General features: G+C 34.8%; 1 protein-coding gene across 3 annotated transcripts in view; it reads left to right on the forward strand.

Moving 5' to 3' along the window:
* Positions 1-20,011, forward strand: part of Ascc3 (activating signal cointegrator 1 complex subunit 3) — a 382,235-nt gene that overhangs the window by 354,150 nt on the left and 8,074 nt on the right. For 2 of the 3 annotated variants that reach the window (XM_046430755.2, XM_058575411.1), the window contains exons 38-41: positions 11,960-12,111; positions 13,971-14,118; positions 17,161-17,370; positions 19,746-19,921. In XM_046430755.2, coding sequence (XP_046286711.1) covers positions 11,960-12,111; positions 13,971-14,118; positions 17,161-17,370; positions 19,746-19,921 — 686 coding nt within the window. The remainder of the gene's footprint in view (positions 1-11,959; positions 12,112-13,970; positions 14,119-17,160; positions 17,371-19,745; positions 19,922-20,011) is intronic. The other variant, XM_046430758.2, reaches the window with a different exon arrangement.

Genomic DNA, 20,011 nt, shown 5'->3' on the forward strand with positions numbered 1-20,011 from the left:
CTATGTCTCATTAACAAATGCTTCCCATGTATAGCAGATTAAGAAGCACAGAAATATTTGATGACGCCAGGAAGTGGAACTGCTATGCAGCAGGGCTCAGGTAACCTTTTAGGAATATTTACCTATGTGTGCACTAAGCATAGGTCCAGTGGATTGGCAGTGTATTGAAGCATATCCGTTTTAGAATTGCAGAGTCTAATGCAGTTAGCAGTGAAAATAGTCCTAAGGTAATATCAAATTTAACAAAAGAAGTACTTAGTCAAATCCTTAATCCAATACTTGCAAGAAATGTTTTGATACAACAAATGACAGGTAATCTTCAGTATTACTCTTAGTAAAATTCTTTGAAATTTTTAAATGTTTATAATTAAACCAAATGAAAACAAAGGTTAGTGTAGCATAACAGGCTTTAGAAAGCTTCTTCAAATCATTCTGCTAAAAAGGTAGATTATCAGTCAATAACATGTCTATCATGACATGTTTCTTTTTTTTTTTTTTTCATGACATGTTTCAAAGAATATCAATAGTGTGAACATACATTTGGAGGTTTTGTGTCACCTAAGATATCCTGGAAACTTTTCAATACTGTAGCATAACTATTAAGATGACTTTGGCACAGTGCTTGGCTTATAGTAGATATCAGTATCAGAATGAAATAAATATTTCACTTTTTCCTTTCTAGTTTTTTCATAAGAAAAATTTGGAAAAGGTAGATTTATTCTATGTATATAGATTCCCACTTACTTTAAGATTTTCTACCAAATCTGAATTGTCTACCAATAAATGTAGTCTCTGTTATAAATATTTGTGTAGTGTTATCAAATTCATAAAGAGCAGAGTGAACTCTAATCTGGCTGCTCTCCTGGCCAGATTTCCAGAAGCTAAGATCTTGCCATAAAAACCTGATGACGTTTTATTAATGGGTATTTAAAAGCAAATAGTTTTAAGAAATGAGCTTACTCTTGAATGATTTACTCTTACAAAGATTCACACAGTGGTGGAGAAAAGTAATCCTGGATAGTCAAAGGTACAGTTTAACTCCAAAGGATAATGACCAGAACACCTCCTAAAACAAAGCACCATTCCCCACTAGGGAAGCAGCACTGAGCTGGTATATTTAGCATGTCCAAAACTAACACAAATGTGTGTATTTTGCAGTATTAAACACCTTTACTTACTCTTGTGGATTTACAAGCAATCTCCCTTCAAGGACTATAATATAATTTGGGAGGCTATTTTCTCGTGGGTGACTTTACCTGTAAGCTTTTGTATGACAATTCGATGATGGTTTATTGATGATATGATGCTATTATAAAGGATCATTCTCCCCGAAGCTCCTCTCTGCATACCCACATAACAACCCTTTTCCCGGTTGGGGCTGTAGGAAATGAGTAATGCTTAACCCATTTGTGTGATCAATTCACTTAAGCAGCTACTGTGAAATGTTAATCACAACTTTAATTTGTACTGCATTAGCATTTTGATTAACTTGTAGGCTTGCTAGCACACTTGAAACGCTTTTACTCATAGTTACAGCTCGGAAATGACTTTTTGATTAATTAAGTTTGTTAGACAGCAGCTGAGCTTCCTGAATGCTAACCTTCTGGGGGTAAAAGTTCAGGAGAAAGTTACTATGAACAACTGTTGCTATTGGAAAAGATTCTTATAAATGTACTTACAGCATTTTAATTATTGACAAAATATTGTATCATTACTTGTAACTGACCTGAACCTTTAAAAGAGTGTGCCTTTCTGTCAAGAAAGATTTTTTTAGGTCTTCCCAACACTGTAAAACTTTGGGGAGCTCTTGAGGTAAATAATGCATTTGCTAGCAGATGTCTAACAACTAATGTTTTAACAAGCTGCCTAGGATAAATTTCCATAGTTATGTTATTGTTTTGTAATGAACTTTTGAGAATAGTTTTAAATTTCCAGGAAAGTGGCAAAAATATAGAGTTCCTGTATACCTTGAACCTGCTTTTCCTCTAATGTTAATAGCTTATATACATTAATAAGCTATTTTTGCTATCAACAAAAGTGCATATTCATTCATAACTCTCTAATTTTTATTTCATATCTTTTCTGTACTCAAAAATTTCATTTAGAATACCACATTACTTAACTGTACTCTTCATGTCTCCTTAGACTCCTCTTGGCTGTGACAGTTTCTCATACTTTGTTGTTGTTCCATTAATAACCACTTGATTTTTATAAATCAATGTAATTTTCTTCTCATTCTGGACCAACTAAATCTTATTTTAAATCTGATAATAGTATATTATCTTCATATCATTTAACCTGAATAGAATTAGCAACATCACCAGCCATTTTAACATTCATCATGATATGATTTTCCTGTGCTGTTGCAGTGCCTGTACAATCACTGGCGACATCAAGATGACTCCAAGAGACACAGGGGGCAGGGGTCCCTGGAGGAAGAGGGAGGATCAAGAGAAGAGGAAAAGAGGGTACAAGTCTATAGAATGTGCCCACTGTGTAGAAAAAGTCTGGAACATTATCTGTCCAGCTCCATTCATGCATCCTACAGCCAGAATCTTGACAACACTGAGGGTTAAACTGACAGATTTCTCAAATTGAACTTTAAATTATAGGAGAAATTTTTAATAATAAATCTTAGAGCCAGATCTATTAATATACCTTTTTATGGTATCATTTTTCTTCTAATGATATTTTTTCTTTTAATAACCTAGGTCAGTGATTCAGTTATCTTACAAAGAAGCTGACTTAATTTGATCACAGTACTCAATTTTCCTATTCTATCCTTGAATTATTTAACTTCAGAATTCAGGCGTGTCCAAAAGGTAAATGCCTAAAGATCAAATATTCAGATGTAGTTATAACCAATGGTAGATTAAAATTAATTTTTAAATTTTATGTGTTTAAAACTTATGTTAACATAAGTTTTAAATTCACTCACAGAGATAATAATTAAATAAATACATAATTTTATCTGCAGTTTGTATTTTCAGCAATGTAAACAAAATAGAATCAGACGTAAGCCATCTCAAATCCTTTTTGAAACAAGACAGGGTGCAAGTCAGCAGAAGTAATGGGTTATTGTTCAGTGAGCGTAGATCTGAGAGCAGTCCTTAACTCCATCCCATTATTTTTTTACCAGAGGGATGACACAGTGAGTTTCAGTTTCGCTGTCTGTGGAAAGCAGGTAATACTGATGCCTGCCTCATAGTTGGTATTGTTAAGGATTAAACTATAGCCATTTGTGAAAGTGTTTTATACTATATATTACTGTACAAATATTTTCATTATATTATATATACATACTGTCTACACAGTCTGGACTTTATATAATTCACCATTTGAATCTTTTCACAATAATTGCATGAGATTCATAATACTTGATATAAAATAGAGAGATATTGTCAAAGTATTAGCTGTTTAAAGTATAATTGGCAATTGCTAAGACCAAGATTGATGAGCTTAGGGAATTCTTGAAATGGATTCAAAATAAATGTTGAGGACATGAAATGTATCCAAGTCAAAAAGCACACCTTGACTTTAGGAGCCTCACACCCAAAACATATTTCCTTCTAAAGATTGTTCATTTTCTAAGTTCTCACTGTTTTAAGCTTTTTCTTCTTGTTTGTTTTTGCCATTGCTGTTTTGTTTTGCTTCACCCTTGTATATAACCAAGTACTTCAGAAGCTCTTGTACTTCCCATATGGGGAGGAGTTCTAGCAAGAGTATACTGTCTCTTTTTATTTTTTGCCTCCTTCTTTCACCTTATCCTTCTTTCTCTCCTCCCTTCTCTTGTTCTCTTGCTGAAATAGAGGCAGACACATACACCATCTTCATTTCACCTTTCTCTCTGAAACTCTTGAGTTGGCTGATTCTTCTTACTCCCCACAGTAAGAGTAGACCTCCCTGGGTCTCTCCAACCACTTCCTTCTCAGATTCCTGCTTCTTCCATCTATGTTGTTTTTAGTTTTCATTGTACATAAGATTTTTTTTCAAGTGTCTCCCAATCTCTATATCTCTTTCCCCACCTTCTTTAAGCACCAGTTAATAGCCTTCAGCTCTCCATCTTCGGTTCCATCATAGTAGCTTAAACAAATAACCTTATGTATATCATAATGATATACATCCCAAACTCCTTTACTCTTATCGCTGTTATATCTAAACCACTTCACCCTCCACCTTTGTGATATCATCTTCCAAGTCACCTCTTTGGCTGCAGCATTTTTGTCAGTCAACTTGACTAAACTCTGATACTATGACCTGGGATCTTTTCTCTCCTTCCTGACCCCTCAGTTTATTCCTCAGTCCCATTATAACCTCACTTGCCACCTAAATAGCGTCAGTCCCAGAGTTAGCCATTTTAACAATAACGCCAGGATTCCCTAAAAGATCTTACCTCCCTGGGTAACACCTGAATTCTCTGCTTTCACACCCAAATTATTCATTATTGCTGTAAACAACCACAGGGCACTGCTAATTTTTGCTACTACAGAGTTGTTGAAACTCACAGCTCTAGTTTTGTTTTGTTGTTTTCCACATCTTTCATTCTACCAGTAATTATTCCCAACATTTTTCTTTCTCACAGCAGAAGATATCACCTCCAATTTACAGAGATTACTGAAACCCTCTGGCATCAGTATAATCAGTTTCTGGACCTCAGAAACCCTCATCTTCTGAACTCAGGAGGGGTTTTTTCTCCATACAGCTTATTTTGTATTTAGTATATTCTACCCCTGACCTTAAGGATATTATAGCCCACCTAAAATGATAGAAAGCAAACTTCATAAAAACAAATAATTGTATAGTATGAGTGTATTGGTATTTAATCACTGAAAGAGTAAAGCTTGGACAGAAGACAAACCTTAAAAAGTACCTAATCAAATTATATTTTTCAGATGAGGAAAATAAATACCAGGAGTTAAGGGATTTGCCCAAGGTTTCACAGTAAAATTAGAGGCACGGAACTCGAAACTGTATTCTAAGTCTCTTTGAAGTGTACCACACACCACCTTCAAATCGGTGTCAGATATTCATGAATTATACTATTGTTTACACTTTATCCAAAGTTTAAAAAGTTGGCCTTCCATTTTCTTCAATTCCATATCTGCAGATTCAATCAATGGTACATTAAAAATGTAAAGGAAAGAAATTGTACTGAATATGTACAGCATATTTTTCTCATCATATTTCCTAAACAATTCAGTATAACATCTAATTGCATAATGTTTACATTTTATTTGGTATTGTAAGTAATCTAGAGAGAATTCAAAGCATACAGGAAGATACATACAAATTCTGTACTTTAAATAAGAGATTGACCATCTATGAATTTTGGTATCTGCCAGGGTCCTACAACCAATCCCTCATATATACTAAGGGATGACCGACTATATTTACTTTAAATATACTGTGTTGTCAGGAAAACTTCTCAAAGTTTCATTGTTACAGCTATACCCATTTCTCATAAAATCTATAATTCTAGTTTATAACCCCATTTAAATTCTACACACCTTCCACATTACCCAGAATGTTGTTAAAGTAAATCCTTTAGATTGAATTTTAATCCCACTTACCAGAATTATGCAGGCTTAGACATGTTTCTTTACCTCTTTTAGCCACAATTTCTCCATCTGTGAAATAGGCTTAAATTCAGTATCTTACATAAAACATTTTACAGAATTTTTGGCAAATAGTAGACACTTAACAAATGTCTGTTCTTGGCCTTGAGAGTCCTTAGATATCCTCCTCCATTATTCTTTTCTGTCTTTCCAGATCTCCTGGTAACCTCAATTCTACTATCTCTACCTCTGCCACAGATAGGGTTGCTCATATAACTCTTTGACAGGATTTCAGAGCTCCAGTCTGTATTTTCTCCACAGCTCATTTTCACCTGAACTTCTTACCTGGCTTCATAGTAGCAACCCAGTTAAAATGTGTTCAAGACCAAACTCATCGCCTCCTTTTCAACCCACCCCTCATCAGCAAATGACAATAGCCCCACTTTTTCTAGTAATAATGATTAGGGTTTTCTTTTGTTACATTGTAATTTTATAAATGCATAGTGTACTAGAAATCACATTTCCACTCTGCCATGACTGGATATGAGAAATTGTTTTGAATCAGCAATCAATTGAAATTGGTTCCAATGTGGTAGAAGGTCTTATGCAGTCAGCCCCCATGTATTTTCCCCCTGTACTCAGAATTATTCTTTGTCTGATAGATAGTGTGCCAAGGAGAAAGAGGATAAGAGGTGAAAGGGGATTCAGTATTTACCTAATGTTAACGTAAAGTTGCTAGAAAATGTCCAGGGTTATTTCTCAATGTACTGAAGCAGCCTTTTTTTTTTATTTTTATTGTTGGCTGTTCAAAACATTACATAGTTCTTGATATATCATATTTCACATTTTGATTCAAGTGGGTTATGAACTCCCATTTTTACCCCGTATACAGATTGCAGAATCACATCGGTTACACATCCACTGATTTACATATTGTCATACTAATGTCTGTTGTATTCTGCTGCCTTTCCTATCCTCTACTATCCCTACTCCACTCCCCTCCCCTGCCCTCCCCTCTTCTCTCTCTACCCCATCTACTGTAATTCATTTCTCCCCCTTGTTATTTTTTCCCCTTTCCCCTCACTTGTATGTAATTTTGTATAACCCTGAGGGTCTCCTTCCATTTCCATGCAATTTCCCTTCTCTCTCTCTTTCCCTCCCACCTCTCATCCCTGTTTAATGTTAATCTTCTTCTCATGCTCTTCCTCCCTACTCTGTTCTTAGTCACTCTCCTTATATCAAAGAAGACATTTGGCATTTGTTTTTTAGGGATTGGCTAGCTTCACTTAGCATAATCTGCTCTAATGCCATCCATTTCCCTGCAAATTCTATGATTTTGTCATTTTTTAATGCAGAGTAATACTCCATTGTGTATGAAGCAGCCTTTTATTGTTAAGCATTGCATCTCTGTAAAGGACTTCAAGGTAACATGGAAACTAAGCCATATTCTCCAGCTATAGCCAAAGCCAGACTCTGGAGAGGAGCATATACCTATTAGACCTTATCTGCCAGACAGACTACTATAAAGATAAGGAGATAGAGTCAGTCCTTCCTAGGCTCAGTCATATAAAGGTACATACTACCAGGATCCCCCAGCTTGTTTACCTAGACCATTCCCCCATCCTTAGCTCCTATTAGTTACGAACTTCTGAAAAGTAAAATGAACTTGCCCACTGAATTGAGAAGGCCCACACCTTCCAGTTTGACCTAAGTTGCAGGATCGAATTTTGACCTTCTCTCCTGGCTTTCTTATAACTGCACACCTCTTTTGATGGACCTGTATTTTCCATCCCATGCATCTCCTTTGCCCATCTTCTACTGCCCAGTGTCGAAATCAACACCAAAAAGACCAAAGAAAATTCCTGTTAGAAAGAATGGGTTGATTTAGGATGTCTTCATCTTATCATAGAGGAACTTTAAAATAGGCATTTGTCCATTAGTATCCACTCTGTAGCGTAGTATATTAGGTACTAATATAGTAAGTAGAACATTTCATTTTACCCTCATAGATCACCTAAAAGGAAATATGATACCCTTTTTTTTGAGGTGGGGGGGAGGGTATTGTTGGAGAACTCAGGTTTATTATTCCGGCATACCCAGATGAGCTAGTGCTCTGAAATTCTGGGCCCCGAGCTGAGGTTACGTGGAACTTTTGTAGGATATTTGATATCATTTCTTTTAACCATTACAACATTGGTGAGTTTGAATTACTGACCTGTGTGACCAAAGATCATGCACAGGAATTCTTCAATAAGTAGTACACAGATGCAGAATGAATGCAGTGAAATACCTCCACGCGACATCACAAAGTGACCTTCACCACAGGCAGCAGTTTCTCAAAATAACTGTATGCTTACATTTCTGAGAGCTATATTTAAAAAAAAAAAAAAACTAGCATAGAAATGCTACAATTTACACAAGTACTTAAACTACACTCTTATAGGGACCAGTAATTAAGTAACACTCTTACAAAGACCAAAACTGTAAAGTAATATTTCTTCTTCATTTCCCCCTCTGATGCCTGTCTGTATCATATAAGGCATCAACCTTTATAAAGCTGGATATTTAAGGTCTTCCTGTTTAGAAGTCAAGACCATCTTTAGTTTTGTTGCTTTTAGGCATGATATAACAAACTGGAACGGCAGTTTAAAATGTAAGGAGTGAATATCAGGCCTAAGAGTGTCATAGCAAGGGGTCTTGCCAGGGGCAAGAGCCAGGCTTCCTGGCCAGGTTCACCTCTTGACTTTTTCAAGTTTCCATTGTCATGGCAACTCCAGGTCACCTTCACCCATGCTGATCCGTTCCAATTGGATTCCAGATTTTATGGTTAGAAAGAACCTTTTTTTATCTCCCAAAGTTTCAGGATCTGGTCTCCAGCAGTTAACAGATAGTTTGCTAAAGAATGTGACATTCTGTCCACTTAGGCCAGGCAGGGCTGCAAGTATCTTGCTTCTTGGAAAAGAAAACATGTGGAGGTGAAATATGATACCCTTCTATTAGTGAGAAGCTTAGGTTCAGTAGGGTAAAGTGATCTTCCTGAGTTATAAATGGGACAGAATTAGGATTCAAATCTGTTTGTGTGTGACATCAAAACTTGTGTTTTATCTTCTGTTTTGTACAGTAACTTAGGCAGAATTTACTATAATTCTTATAATTTTTTAATCTATATTCTTTTGTTTGTTAGTTTGTTACTGAGGATTGAACCCAGGGGTGCTTGACCACTGAGCCATATGCCCAGCCCTTTTTATTTTTTAAGACAGGGTCTTGCCGAGATGCTTAGGACCTTAACTACGTTACTGAGGCTGGCTTTGAACTTAAAATCCTCCTGCCTCAGCCTCCTGAGCCACTGGGATTATAAGCATGTACCATGGGCTTTCCAGTGTTCTTTAGTAGAACAGGTATTTTTGAGTGTTCTTTGCCAGGGCTGGAGTTATAGAAAATAATTCCAGATTCTTGCTGTCAAGGAGCCTATAGTTCAAAGGACAGGTGTGTAAACAAAAAGTCATACTATAGTAATGATGGCATTCCTCAAAAGCAGCAAAGGCATAGAGAAAGGACCAAAACCATCTGAAAGAATCAGTGAAGGGCTGGGGATGTGGCTCAAGCGGTGGCGCGCTCGCCTGGCATGCGTGCAGCCCGGGTTCGATCCTCAGCACCACATGCAAACAAAGATGTTGTGTCCACTGAAAACTAAAAAAAAATAAATAAATATTAAAAATTATCTCTCTCGAGAGAGAGAGAGATAAATGTCACAGTAGTATGGGTAGACAATAGGGATGGGAGGGGAGAGGAGGGGAGAGGAGGGCAGCAGAATACAACCGACACTAGGATTGCTGTATGTATACACATGGATGTATAACCAATGTGTCCCTGCAATCTGTACACGGGGAAAAATGACAATTCATACCCTATTTGAGTCAAATGTATGATATGTCAAGATCATTGTATTGTCTTGAACAACTAATAAAAAAATAATAAAAATTCTCTCTCTCTCTCTCCCCACCCCTCAAAAAGAATCAGTGAAGTTTCATAATATCAGTAGCGTTTAAGCTAGACCCAAAGAATGAATAGGAATTTTTCAAGTGAACAAAAGGAATGATATTTGTTTTAAAAAATAAATCAATAAAAGCAAGGGTAAATGTGAAAAAAATACCAGTAATTTTCTATTGCTCTATGCGAGGTGGGGGGGATGGCCAGAGAGAAAAGTAAGGACCAGATAAATCAAGGACCAAATAGATAGTGGGGTGTTGACCATCTGTAATGCAGAGAGACATGTTAGTTTTGTTCTCCTTACCAAATGATGGCATTGAAATTTTAGCAGAGGAATGACATGACCAGTTTTACCTCTTTAAAAATTCAGTGTAAAAAAATATAAAGTACAAATTAAAGAAAAATTATGAGATTGAGAATAAAGGAAATTTATATAACGTTCCAGAAGAGACAAGGAGGGGGAGTATCAAGTAGTAGGGAGGAGACAACAGGAGCACCAGGGTGGTTTGAGCAGAGAGAAAAGGGTAATAGCATTTGGTTCACCACACAAGCCTCAAAACCTTTTATCATCCCAGATTCTTGATCTACCCACCTGCCTTTTCTGTAAACTAATAAAAGATAATAGTTTTTCAATTCGTGATATGGCCTTTCATTTACTTCACATGATAAGCACTTATTTTGCTTTTTTTTTTTTACATTTTCACATCTGGATCATACAATGAAAAATTCTGGGAAGTCTCATAAATTTTATGCAATCTTTCAACTTTATCATCAAAACTTCAAAGTTAAAAACATATGGTTCATTCATCCAGCTCTTCTAGTATGTGAATTTTTGGTCTGGAATTTATTTCCAGTCAAGTTGTAATGTAAAATCACACTTAAAATTGCCATAGTTACCCTACATTACAAGTTATGATATTGAATTAGGTATAATTATTCATTTTTCTTTTCCTTTTCCCTTAGCAAGTCTCAAGAGTTACAACTAGTGAACTACTTTTTTCTGTATGTAGCATACATTCATCATAACCTGCTTGTTTCCTATACTTCACAGAAAAAGTGCATTTTTCTTCTTTTTAAAGAAAAATATAAATGTATCTTCTCTGGATTTATAAATATGTACATTCATATGTGTATACACAATCATGCATGCACATAAAGACACATATATTTATTATACCAACATTCAGGCTTTATGATGTATAACTAGCAGGTTAACAGGTACTAAAAATCATTTGACCATCCTTTAACACTAATTAGGGTATGCAAAAACTTTGTTCCCTGTAATGTATATAAAGAGATCATAGGTTAGTTTAACCAAATTTATTTAAATAGTTTACTTTTTGTACATTAGAAAACACAGAATTGGAAATTTGCAACTTAGAAGAAGAATATGTCTCTATCAAAATTCTTAGAAGTACAGGAAATTATTTTACTAGAACAGCTTAAAATCATTTCAAAATTAATAGATTTTTGTTCAAGATTTTATAAATACTTTGCTGTCAGTGAAATATTTACCATTAAAGTATCATTGTAATGCTTTGCTAGGTACATCCAAAAATAAGAGAGTGGAGTCTTAAAACTGTATGAAATAACTGCCTAAGATCATAATATTAACTTATGTGTCTTTAAGTCAGCATTCTCCAGAATCTAATTTAATTGAAATGGCTTGGCCTGTGTAAACTTCTCCTTTGTTTAAATAAGATTTCACTGTTTAGTTTTGCCTTAAGCAAATGCAGCCTTTTGTTTGTCCATAAAACATTTGATTAAATGTATAGACTAATATGAATAGCTTTTCATCATTCCACACGTACCACTGGCAGTTGCCCCTTTGCCTAGTATGTGGTGTATTATTGTCATTGAGAACAAGACTCTATTCTTAACTTGCTCTTTGGGGAAAGTGAGTTTTTCACAAGAAAACCTTCTCTCTCCTTACCATCATTGGTTTTCAAATTTAAAAGACTCTGTGAAGGGCCTGGAGTTGTAGCTTAGTGGTGGAGCACTTACCTCGCATGCATAAGGCACTGGGTTCAATTCTAAGCACTATGTATAAATAAATGAATAAAATAAAGGTCCATCAACAACTAAAAAGAATTGTTTTAAAAAGAAGAAATGCAGCTACTAGTATTCTTGATATAGTGAATTATTAAGTATTTGTTTTCAAAGTACAATGAGTTTTTACTCTTAAAATTAGCTTAGTGTTTGACTTTTTGTAGGATGTTACAGGAAATTCATTTTGCTCTCCCCATCCAACTGTAGTTTATTTTGTTTTTATTTGGATGAATAGTAATTTAGTGATAAAATGATTAATTTTTTTTGTTGTTTTTGTTTGTTTTGTTAAAGCTAATGTAAGATTTCCAGTGGGAGAGGGTAAATGCCTTGATGTTCTTGTAACATGGTGCTTTTTGCCTATTCAGGCAATGCTGGATGTGGCTGCAAACCAAGGTTGGCTGGTGACTGCCCTGAATATCACCAACCTGGTTCAGATGTTGATCCAGGGTAGGTGGTTAAAAGATTCTTCTCTTCTTACACTACCAAACATAGAACAGCACCATCTTCACCTTTTCAGGTAATTGTCTTAATTTTCAATGTAATTGTTTTAAGTTTTCTCAATGGATTTTTTTTTTTTTTTGGAGGGGAGTGGGTATTTCTGGGAATCAAACCCAGGGCTTCATGCATGCTAGGTTGTACCATTGAGCTACACCTCCAGATCCCCCCAAATTCCCTTATTAAAATACATATAGACACTGGAATTTCATGTGGTGCCTACAATATTGATTCTTTGGAGTAAAAATGCCCCTTTCCCAGAAGGAGACATGCCCTCAGTACCAAGATGAACCACAATTCATTTTAGCCTTCTCCTACCTAAATTGTTTGTCCTCCCTTTGCAATATTAAATATGTTTCTATTTTAACTGCATTTATTCCTTTACATTATCAGCTTTATTTAAGAAAACATTATTAAGGTGTTTTGTGATCTAAAACCAAAATAAATTGCCAGCTTCTGTTATGTAGAAGAGACTGAGGGATCTGAAATCCATTGTCAAAAGTAAACTATGGGGAGCTGGGGTTGTGGCTTAGTGGTAGCGCTCGCCTAGCACATGCAAGGCGCTGGGTTCGAGCTTCAGAACCACATAAAAATAATTAAAATAAAGATATGTGTCCTACCTACAACTAAAAGAAAATGTTTTTTAAAAATAGTAAATTATGGATCTGAAATGTCCAAAACTAGATAGTTAGGTATAGTGGGAGTTCAAGATACAATATGTACTGAGTTTATATTAGTATCAAATAATTTAACCCTTAGGTCTCACATACATGGCTGCAAATGTTTCAGCAAGGAACAGTACAATATACAAGCAAGATTGACAGTGTTTAAATGAAAATGTCTCTTTCACACCAGTGTTTCACAGCAGTTGAGATACCTTGCAGCCAGAATGTTATTTCACAGTTATGGAGATAACCAAAATAGTCTGGCTTGCCATCATGCGCCCTATACCTCTTGTCAGTTGCATGAGGATCGCAGTTATTTAAGCCATTCAAGTACAGATGCCAACAAGAACCTCAGGAACACCTGGGGTCCCCTAAGAAAAATCCTAATTTGAATCAAGTGTACTGGGTGACAGGGTGACAGGTATGCTTGAGTCCCTACCATAGGATGTCCCTGGAAACTAACACACATTCAGAGAGTGAGCCATATCAGCAACAGGTGGCATGGAGAGAAGGTAGATATATCTACAACTTGTCAGAAGCCCTTCTGGTAAGGTTGTGAAGGTTATGTGAGTTGGATTTAGCAGTATAGAAAGCACATTAAAGGTACAACCTCACACAGCATCTATGAGGGAATCTGCTTGAGGGTGTACAAGATTTGGTCCAATTTTCTTATCACCCTTAAAAATTCAATATTAATATAATTTCGACTATATTTTCTTCTTACTATAACTTTTAGGTGGCTCATGTTCCTGTGATCTGGCACAACTTAAAATTATCTCAAAGATCTCCAAAGTGTACTTTAAATTCTGTGCTCCCCAAACTTAAAATGTAAAATTTTATTCAAGTAATTATATTAGACATTTGCACACATTCACCAAAAACATGTCAGGGTTTCACATCAGCACTTTATCTCCATGGAAACATTGTTTCACATCAGTGCTTCCTATAGAAAGACATCCACTGCATATGAACTCTTTTAAGTATTTACTGAGCCTGATACATGATTTAGAGTTTACAGATTTCATACAATGATAGTGATACTGCCTTAGGTTGATATAAAGAATGTTAGCCAATATTTAAAACTTAATATAATGGCCTATAAAGAGTTATATCTTAATTTTTTAACAACTGTTAATATCATACACACCAGTGTTATCAGAAAATCTTACTTGTGCTTTGAAAGAGTTATTTTGTTGGTGTTGATATAATTTCTAAGGAAATGGAAACCAGTTATAAAGTGCTCACGTGCTAGGTGCCGAACCTCCATTGAGTGCCTTCCTGAACTGATTCATGCCTGTGGAGGGAAAGACCATATATTCAGCTCCATGGTCGAGAAGGAGCTACAGGCCACCAAAACAAAGCAGGTAAGGCCCCCTTACTCTGTGAAGTTGTACCAAGAGTTTTCTAACTTAGGACGTGGGTTTTGAAGTCAGTCCCACCTGTGTTTAAATTCTGTCTTTGCCATTTACTAACTATGGAAACATTATATATATCTTATGACATTCTTGTGAAAGTTAAACAAAATAGTATTATGTAAACTGCTTTATATAGTTCTTGACATAGAATAATAATTGAACAAATGATAGTAATAGTAATTAATAAGATTACTGGCATTATTAGAACTTGTTCAGTATAATGCTTTCAAGCTCGATTCGGAAGGCTTCATTTAGCCTGTCCATCACCAGATTGCATTACCCAGGAGCCTACCCCGTCTCTTCTAGGTAGTTTTGCATTTTTTATGGTAGGGTATATTTTCATACAATTCCTTCAATTACTTGTTTATGTTCCACTCTTATTTTAATCACAGTATTATTCCTAGATTCAAAGAGATTCTTTCAGATAAACCCCTTATTTGTGAACTATGTAACTTATATGGAAAGTTAAATCTAAACAATCTTTGGAAGGCCAAAAACCAAATGAACAATGCCAGATATATTTGGCTTTCTAGCCTTTTAAGTCTTAAGCAGTTTTACCCTAAACATGTCAAAGTAAATGTTCAGGATTTATAACATGATTATATTGATTTGTATGTGCACATATTAAAGAAACTTTTAAAGCATATCTCTTTTTCTTTCCAAGTAATACTTTTTTTTGAACAAGACTTGGAAAAAGTGTAACAGGCATTAATGTCTGATTGATTGTTCAGTTTCTGTTGAACCCAAAATTGGCACAAAAAAAGTTATTTAAATGTTCATAATAAATGTCTACCTTTCTAACTAAATTACCATTAAAATTATGAATAAAAGCAATATATTGAAATCAAAACAAGGTTTCTGTTAGCAACAACAGATTTCTAATATAGCATATGTTGATTTGAAGCCAAGTTTTAGATGTGATGAAAAATTAGAACATTGTTATAATTAGTTCAGGGAGAACTCAGAAGTAAACTTACTTAATTTATTTGCATAAATTGCCATTCTGTTATCTTTAAAACCAAATGCAAATTGGCTCTGTCTGATATGATGATGGTTATTTGGCTCAAAAGTGCTTCAATTTGCAGAGCAATCTGGTGTCGGCTCTGCAGTGAGGCGATCCCAGGTAACATACAAATCCTGAATTATTCCAGAAATTAGTATGTTTAAAGCATCAATTTAAGTGCTAATTGCAGTAGTAATGAGAAAAAGCAGTACGACTGTGAGATTTGCATCTCCTACCCCATCAGTATGCCTGGAACGGCTGCTGACTGGCAGAGGATTTGGCTGCTAATTAAATAATTGTATGCATGGCAGTGCTCTTGCCTGATTCAATAGATGAAGATTAATCCTCAGATAAATATGTTTGGCTGGTATTGAAATATCTTAGCAGTTTCTTTTAAAAAGCTCATGTTTTATATACATAAATATACATATATACCAAATAAATATATGTGTACACATTATAAGTTAAAACATAATAATAAGTCCTACAAAAAGGTGTCATATGTATATATAAGCCAGGTAGACATTTGGAAGCATTGTAAAGAAAAATCTCAGTGAGTTGCTAATATCAGAAAACATCATATTGGTAACTAATTTAATGGTACGAGTACAAAAACATACGAAGTCCTGCTTTGTGTGGTAAATGTTACTTGCTTTGTTTCACAAAATTAAATGTTCTGCAGAAATTGGAGTTGAATTGAAATTTTGCATTGGATTTATTTATTTTTTTTGATTCCTAAGTGATAGTTTGGTTCATCAAACCTACTGCATTTGATTACATATACCAGCACCACTAAAGTCTTAGCAAACAGAAAATTAAAGCTTATAAGGAAATCCATACCATATATAAAAGAACTAAAAGGAAAACTAAAATTAAAGTCATTGTGTAACTTTAAAAACTACCTTAGAAGGTAACAACTGATAAAACAGCTATTAAGAAGTTGTCTTGGGCTGAGGTTGTGGCTCAGCGGTTAGCACGTGCAAGGCCCTGGGTTCGATCCTCAGCACCATATAAAAATAAATAAAGATATTGAGTCCAACTACAATTAAAAAATAAATAAATGTTAAAAAAAAAGAAGTTGTCTTGACCAATAGTTATATTACCACATAATTGTAAATGTTAAAAAAAGGTTATAGTTACCTAGGTCCTCAAGTTTACGGTGTTATACACTTTCCATGGATATAAGATTCATTCCTTCATTTGTTCATTCAGCATTGTTAAGCATGTACTATTGGAATACTGATTACTCACAAATATCTTTTAATTTAAAAAGCAAGAATAAAGTTGGTAAAATATTTCTACTCTTTTAATATGTGTGATTTTAACTGGTACTTTCAGCATGATAATGCCAAAAAAAAAAAAAACCTATTTGTTTTTACAAGGAACCCTAGTCTTACAGGATTCCCTATGTTATATAACAAGTGGTCAATGGATTATACTGACATCAACAATTGCATCACAGATTTTTTTTTCAGATTTCCTTTATATCCCTAAGTAATGTTTTCTACCTTAAAAGTCACATAAACGTTAAAATAGATGCTTCTCTTTAAAAAAAAAATAGCAATAAACACTTTTAATCCCTCTTTTTTTTTTTTTTTAGTATAGTCAATAACCACTCAATATGAAGAGGCATTTATAATAAGTTATAAGTTTAGATAATAACTTTTTGGTTTAAAAAAAAACTTAAAGAGGATTTTAAAAAACACTGTTCTACATATATTCACCTACGTACAAGTACAAGAAAAACTAGGGAAACCTGAATAATCAGTGGATTGTGTCAATGCCAATATCCTGGTATTGTGCTATAGTGTTGAAAAATGCCACCATTGCATGATACTGGGTAAATGATGCAAAAGATGTCCATTATTTCTTTCAATTGCATTGAATTCAGAATTAATCTCAAAATTAAAAGTTTGATTTTTCTAAAATTACACTATTTCTTAGTTGATCACTCCATGTGACATTTTTTTGTTGTTTTTTCTTTTTAGGCATGGAATTTTTTATCTCGTTTGCCAGTGATAGATGTTGGCATAAGTGTTAAAGGCTCATGGGATGACTTAGCTGAAGGACACAATGAACTCTCTGTCTCAACTCTGACTGCAGACAAACGAGATGACAACAAATGGATCAAATTGCATGCTGATCAGGAGTATGTGCTCCAAGTCAGCTTGCAGAGAGTCCACTTTGGGTTCCACAAGGTATAGTATTTGGTTTCCATTCTCAAATATTTCGCACCAACTACCAGCATGTGCCACCACACATATCTTTTATATTACTAATGTGTCCGTGTCATTCATGAATCCTGCTTTCTCAACTGGCCTTAACAAGAGTCAGTTCTCATGTGCCATTTTTCAACCCCAGAATATCCACCTTACATAATCATATATTGCCTGGAGTACTATTCTCAAAGTGTGGTTTACACACTCAGTCTAGCAGAATTTCCTCGAGTGCCTTTTAAAGTGTAGATTCTTGGCCCCACTCCTGAATGACTGAATCAAAATCTCAGGGTCTGAGGGAATCACAGAACTGATGCTCTTTTTGGTGCCCCACTTGATCCTTTTTTGTTTTGGTTTGATTTTTTCTTGTACCTAGAATTGAATCCAGTGGCCTCACACATACTAGGTAAAGCTCTACCATCCCCAGTCCCCCCATGTACACATGATTTTTAAGGACATTAAAGTTTGAGAAGCACTGCACTAGAGGCACTTTGGTATAGGAACCACATCAGGCCAGATGTAGATGAAATTGAAGCTTTCCTTCTTAGCTCTATTGAATTTGAATAAGATGCTAAGCTTTTCTGAGACTCAGTTGCCACATCTACCTGCTTCCTTCATTATAATGCACATGAGAGAGCTTTGTCAATTTCATACAGACCAAAAATGTACAGTAGTTTTATTTTAAATTACTATGCTCTTTTCTGTAGCCTCTGACACCAAAATTAATTATTTAGTCCTCTAAGAATATTAGTACACATAGTGTGAGCAGATTGGTTTTTAGTACCATAGTAATTGAAATAAGAAAGAATTTGTCCTTTTTTTCTTTTTATCCTAGTGGATTCAGGGTTTTTAATATCTAGAGTAACCCTCTGGGATGAGAAAGCCCCTCTGTTTTCATAGAATAGTCACGTGTATTGTTACAATGTCCTTTCAGTAAAAGGTCTCACTTCATTTCATTTCTAATACTAAATATCAGCCAATACGAACATAAACTGATAGGCCTCTAGCATTTCAGAGCTTCAATATGAGCATTTCTAGATGAAATGTTCTAAATTCCAACTTCCAAAAAATAATAATAATCATAAACTAATCATAGAAATAGTTATAAAAATCATAATAATAAAGATAAAATCATGGAGCAAAAGTAGATTTCTTTTTTTTAACCTTCAAAATCTACTTTAAAATTAGATTTAATCATGTTCAAAAAAATTGTAGATTTTATTCCTAACTGCTATGGAACTATATTACTCTCTTATTTTTAAAATGTTATAACTAAAGCATCTGCCCCTGGAATACAGAGTGAAATCTCAATAGGAACATGCCATTATTAATATGTTTTATGCCATAAAGTCATTGTCTTAAAGACACATTACAATAACCTTGTTTTTGTAAAAGTCGGTCTAAGATAAAGACTCCAGATTCTGTCATTACATTAATTCTAGTCTTTTGTTTTTAATTTTTAAAATATATATATTTTTTTTTTTTTAAGGTATGGTTGGACACAATGCCTTTATTTTATTTACTTATTTTTATGTGGTGCTAAGGATCAAACCCAGGGCCTCGCACAAGCTAGGCAAGCACTCTACCACTGAGCTACAACCCCAGCTCCGACTTTGGTACTAGTCTTAAATTGTAGTGATTACTGTGTGTTACAAATTGCATGACTTATCATTCCTCACTCCTCAGAGAAAGGAACTTTTGATATACTATGTGCTTTTTTATGTGTATTTTATTCTTGGGTGGAAAGAAGATATTGATCTGATATTGTGCTTATTATCTTGAGTTACACAGTCTAGTCTTGATTGGTTTTTGTTTGTTTTCCTAAGCATCAGTTCTTTGTGAATAAGACTGGGAAGATTTGGTTCACATGGCTATATCTCCGTTTGTTTGTCTGTAAGTGGGGTATTAATGTTAATTGGAGGAATGGCTTGAGATTTTACTAATTTGATGTCAGGATTCAGAGCTTTATTCTTTCTGAGCCAAATATTCTGATAGTGATAGCTCAAAGGTATTACTTCTGTATGTACTGAAGAAACATACAAAAATGTATCAAACACCACAAAGGAAGGGAATTAAAGACATCCCAGATGGAAGTGCTGAACTCTTTGTTTATGGCCTTCCAGTAAGACAGCAGTGCCTTTTTTTTTTTTTTTAGTTGTAATTGGACACAATATATTTATTGTATTTATTTTATTTTTATGTGGTGCTGAGGATCAAACCCAGGGCCCCGCACATGCTAGATGTGCGATCTACTGCTGAGCCACAATCCCAGCCCCGAGCAGTGCCTTTTAACCACCACCAAACCATGTGAAAAGTGTAGATGTAGTCAATATTTTATCTTTTTCTCTGGTTTATAGGGAAAGCAAGAGAGCTCTGCAGTTACCCCTCGATTTCCCAAATCAAAAGATGAAGGATGGTTCTTGATTTTAGGAGAAGTGGACAAGAGAGAACTTATTGCTTTAAAACGAGTAGGATATGTTCGAAATCATCACATTGCTTCCCTGTCTTTTTTCACCCCTGAAATACCCGGAAGGTAAGCAGAATCTTACCACTAAAGTTATAAAAGAATTAAATGTGACTCTGATTAGAAAAACAGTTTTACATTTTTGTTCTATTTTCATAT

Source organism: Marmota monax, unplaced genomic scaffold, assembly GCF_021218885.2.
Source record: "Marmota monax isolate L192 unplaced genomic scaffold, Marmota_monax_Labrador192_F-V1.1 WCK01_AAM20220418_F8-fsc00013, whole genome shotgun sequence".
Lineage (NCBI taxonomy): Eukaryota > Metazoa > Chordata > Mammalia > Rodentia > Sciuridae > Marmota > Marmota monax.